General features: G+C 38.4%; 1 protein-coding gene across 3 annotated transcripts in view; it reads left to right on the top strand.

The window, feature by feature from the left end:
- The window catches only part of NFXL1 (nuclear transcription factor, X-box binding like 1), a 49,154-nt gene that overhangs the window by 9,439 nt on the left and 35,725 nt on the right, over window positions 1–3,990 (top strand). For all 3 annotated transcript variants that reach the window (XM_023515982.1, XM_023515983.1, XM_023515981.1), the window contains exons 6-9: window positions 1,153–1,331; window positions 1,580–1,741; window positions 1,828–1,928; window positions 3,651–3,765. In XM_023515982.1, the coding sequence (XP_023371750.1) occupies window positions 1,153–1,331; window positions 1,580–1,741; window positions 1,828–1,928; window positions 3,651–3,765 (557 nt within the window). The remainder of the gene's footprint in view (window positions 1–1,152; window positions 1,332–1,579; window positions 1,742–1,827; window positions 1,929–3,650; window positions 3,766–3,990) is intronic.

Raw genomic sequence — 3,990 nt, 5'->3', positions numbered from 1 at the left:
GAACATGTTCTTGTGACAATGAAAATACAGAGGTATAAAAAATGTATACACATTTTAAGAAAGAAACTGTATTAAAATTGTAATCCTCAGTACTTATCAGTAACGGATGATGAATACAAGTCACGTTTGGGCGTCCCTTGTAGTTGTAGAAGTCAAATGTGTCTGGAGTATTACAATTTTAATACAGTTTTTGTCCTTATTTAAAATGTGTATTCCTCTTTTTGGCACTGTCTGTGTACCGTGTGTGCTTTGAAAGACACTTAGGGGATGACGTGAAAGTTTTCTAGCATAGTGTGCTCTGATATGGGGAGGTGGGTTTAGAGCATCTTTTGAGAATGAAATGATATATGATGATTTACAAGTAAATTTTTGGTAGAGCTAAAGGTTAGTACTTCTATCAAAACTTACTCATTTTAATGTTGTAGGTTAAAACTCTTTCTGCTTTAGCAGAGAATATGAAACAGTATTTGAACTTTTATTTACACATATTTGAATTGTATCTATTTTGTATTAGATGCTGAAAATTATGAAATTATTTCCTTTCAAGTTTTTTTTAAATTTTGGATTTTAGTCATGTTTCTTGTTGTGTTGTCTGTCTGTAACCTGACTTCTCTCTTCTATTTGAGGTTGCTAATTTATTTATTTTTAAACCATATGGCCAAACTTTAAAAAAATTGAACTTTATAAAAATCAGGATGAATACCTTAAGAATTCAAAAATTTCAAGTGGTTAGTGGAAAGCTAATGTTGCCTTCTTTTGGTAACTGCATTCTAGATATGTATTGCAATTAGTCATATGTAGCTATTTAAGTTTTTGAAAATTATAAAGTAAAAAATTCTTTCGTAGTTGCGAGCATTCACCAGCCACATTTCAGGTGCTGACTAGCCTTAGTGGCTGATGGCTACTAAGTGGCTAATGACAGCATAGGTACAAAACAGCTCCATCATCTCAGGGTTGTACATGGTTGTTCTAGTTGGTTGATGTAGATTTTAGAAGATAATTCTTTTTCACTAATGTAAAGATCCAGCAGAAAGTTCCTGCACGTGAAACTAATTGAATAGAATATTCTGTTACTAAGTGTATTTATGTTCTTGGCTCTCATTTTGCTTTTAAAGGTGAAATTAACTTTAATAGTTTCCTTCTTCCTTGTAGTCCAAAATGTAGGTTTGAATACAAACGGTCTGAAACACCTAGTAGGTACTATTGCTACTGTGAGAAGGTAGAAGACCCACCTTTGGATCCGTGGCTTGTGCCTCATTCATGTGGCCAGGTGTGTGAGAGAGAGTTTAAACCTCCTTGTGGCCATAAGTGTTTACTTCTTTGTCATCCAGGTGAGTTGTGAATCACATTTTTAGTTGTTTGAGAGGGGTTATTTCTTCTTTTGTTAAGGCAAAAAAAAGAAACAACCAAAAAACTGTGAAAGTTGTACTTAGAAGTTAAGTTTGCTATGAAAAAATATTGCAAAGGGATTGCCTTTTAAAGTATCAGTAAAGAAGGCTCTAGAAATTATTGATAGGAATAGAAATTGATAGTTTCAATTTTTGACTTCAGATTTCTTTCCCCTTTCATTGGATTCTAGGGCCCTGTCCTCCTTGTCCAAAGATGGTCACAACTACTTGTTACTGTAAGAAAGCAAAACCTATCCCTCGTAGGTGCAGCGCCAAGGAATGGTCCTGTCAGCTTCCCTGTGGACGGAAGTTGCTTTGTGGACAACATAAGTGTGAAAATCCTTGTCATGCAGGTAAAAGCCACAGCTGTTAGATGTTCTGACTTTGTTCTCTGTTACTTTTGTCATGTTTCTGTGCTGATTGATCCTTCTGGTTTTAGGAAGTTGTCAGCCCTGTCCAAGAGTTAGTCGACAAAAGTGTGTCTGTGGCAAAAAAGTAGCTGAGAGAAGCTGTGCGAGTCCCCTGTGGCACTGTGATCAGGTAGGTGGACGTGCATGTAGGGCTGGGTATGAAAGAGCGTGCAAGGTGTGAACACCTGCAAAGCAGAAATGCTAATTTGGTGTCATTGGTGTCATTGGATAGAAGTTGAGGAAGAATAGCACATGAGTTCTATCATGTTTTAGGAAACTACTTTTTTTATTTAATTATTGAAGGAAGTTTTCTTTTTCTTTTTCTTTTTTTTTTGGAGACAGTCTCACTTTGTCACCCTTGGTAGGGTCCTATGGTGTCACAGCAATCTCCAACTTAAGCGATTCTCTTCCCTCAGCCTCCCGAGTAGCTGAGACTACAGGTTCCCGCCACCATGCCCAGCTATTTTTTGTTGCAATTCTCATTACTGTTTAGTTGGCCAGGGCGGTATATGGGGCTGGCGCCCTACCCACTGAGCCACAGGCACCACACTGAGGGAAGTTTTTTTCAAAGTAATAGCTATTTGTTGAATTTTGAATTCAGAACATTTGTACTTTCTTTCTCACCTCTTTTCCTTTTCCTCGTTTTCTCCTCTTTTTAGCCAATAATCCTCCTATTTTGAGTTAGGCTAGTTGGGGAAGTAAGATTGATTTTTCAATAGGTTGCTTGTCCTTGAACTGGTATAGTTATAATGCTACTTGGAAATCTATCTTTTGTGGATGGCCATGTGAAACATTATGTAATTTTTTTCTTGTATTATATATTTTTTTCCAAATATTATGTGTATGTATTTATTTATTTTTTTTATTAAGTCATTTGTACATAGATCATAAATACATTTATGCCATTATGGGATTCAATGTGTTGATTATTTGTACAAATTGGAGTGCTTACATCCTACTAATCAACATAGCCTTCACCTCATTTACCCAATTACAGGATTAAGACATTTGTGTTCTACACCTGACGGATCCAACTTGCACTTGCAGTATGCTCCATAGGTGTGGTCCCCTGACAACCCTCCCTCTATCAACCTACCCCCGTCCCTTTCTCTCTCGTGTGTGTATTTAATGCACACTGTATACCAGGGGTCCTCAAATTTTTTAAACAAGGGGCCAGTTCACTGTCCCTCAGACTGTTGGAGGGCTGGACTGCGGGCCCTGGGACAAGTCGGCTGCTAAGCAAGACAGGTAGTGGCAGCAAAAATACCCAGCTGGCCAGATAAATGTCCTAGGTGGCTTGCATGTGGCCCGCGGGCTGTAGTTCCAGGACGCCTGCTGTATACTCTTCATTGTATATTCCATCTGCCGGCCTGTCACACCCAGCTTCTAAACTTTGAAAGGAAGTATTTGATCAGCTGCTACCTATTGTTTGTGAATGGGGAACAGAAGACCTACCAGTAATGCACCACTTATATACTCAGAGAACACTCTAACAAGAAAAAGTGAATTAAAAAAAATACCACGGCAGCCAACATGAGCCTACACTAAACAACCTGGATCAGAAGTACCCAAACACTAAGTAATGTCATGTATTTGGATACTTATTTTTAAAAGGTAATTTTAAAATACACTCTGGTGCATAGGAATTCTCTGTGTGTATATACATATGCATGTATGTGTGTACATGTGTGTATATCTGTATATGAGTGTACATATGTTTGACACCTAGGTAAGATAGAAAGTGTAATCTGAGGGACATAAGTTTATTTGTGACTAAGGAATGAATGTCTTGTATAAAGTCTTTTTTGTTAACTTTTACATCCTTCACTAGTACTTGCTGCATTTATTTTAGGTGTGTGGGAAAACTCTGCCCTGTGGTAATCACACCTGTGAGCAAGTTTGCCATGTTGGTGCTTGTGGAGAATGTCCTCGATCTGGGAAAAGGTTCTGTCCATGTCAGAAATCAAGTAAGAATGTTTTTGTGGGTTTTTTTTTTTTTAAACAGTCTCAAGCAGTCTCCGTGGGTAGGGTGCCGTGGCGTCACAGCTCACAGCAACCTCCAACTCTTGGGGCTTAAGTGATTCTCTTGCCTCAGCCTCCCAAGTAGTTAGGACTTCACGTGCTTGCCACAATGCCTGGCTAGTTTTGGGTTGTAGTTGTCGTTGTTTGGCGGGCCTGGGCTGGATTTGAAC

Source organism: Otolemur garnettii, unplaced genomic scaffold (genome assembly GCF_000181295.1).
Source record: "Otolemur garnettii isolate 467f Iridium unplaced genomic scaffold, OtoGar3 scaffold00083, whole genome shotgun sequence".
NCBI lineage: Eukaryota > Metazoa > Chordata > Mammalia > Primates > Galagidae > Otolemur > Otolemur garnettii.
The sequence above is the reverse complement of the archived record's forward strand: the minus strand, read 5'-3'. Positions and strand labels throughout refer to the sequence as shown.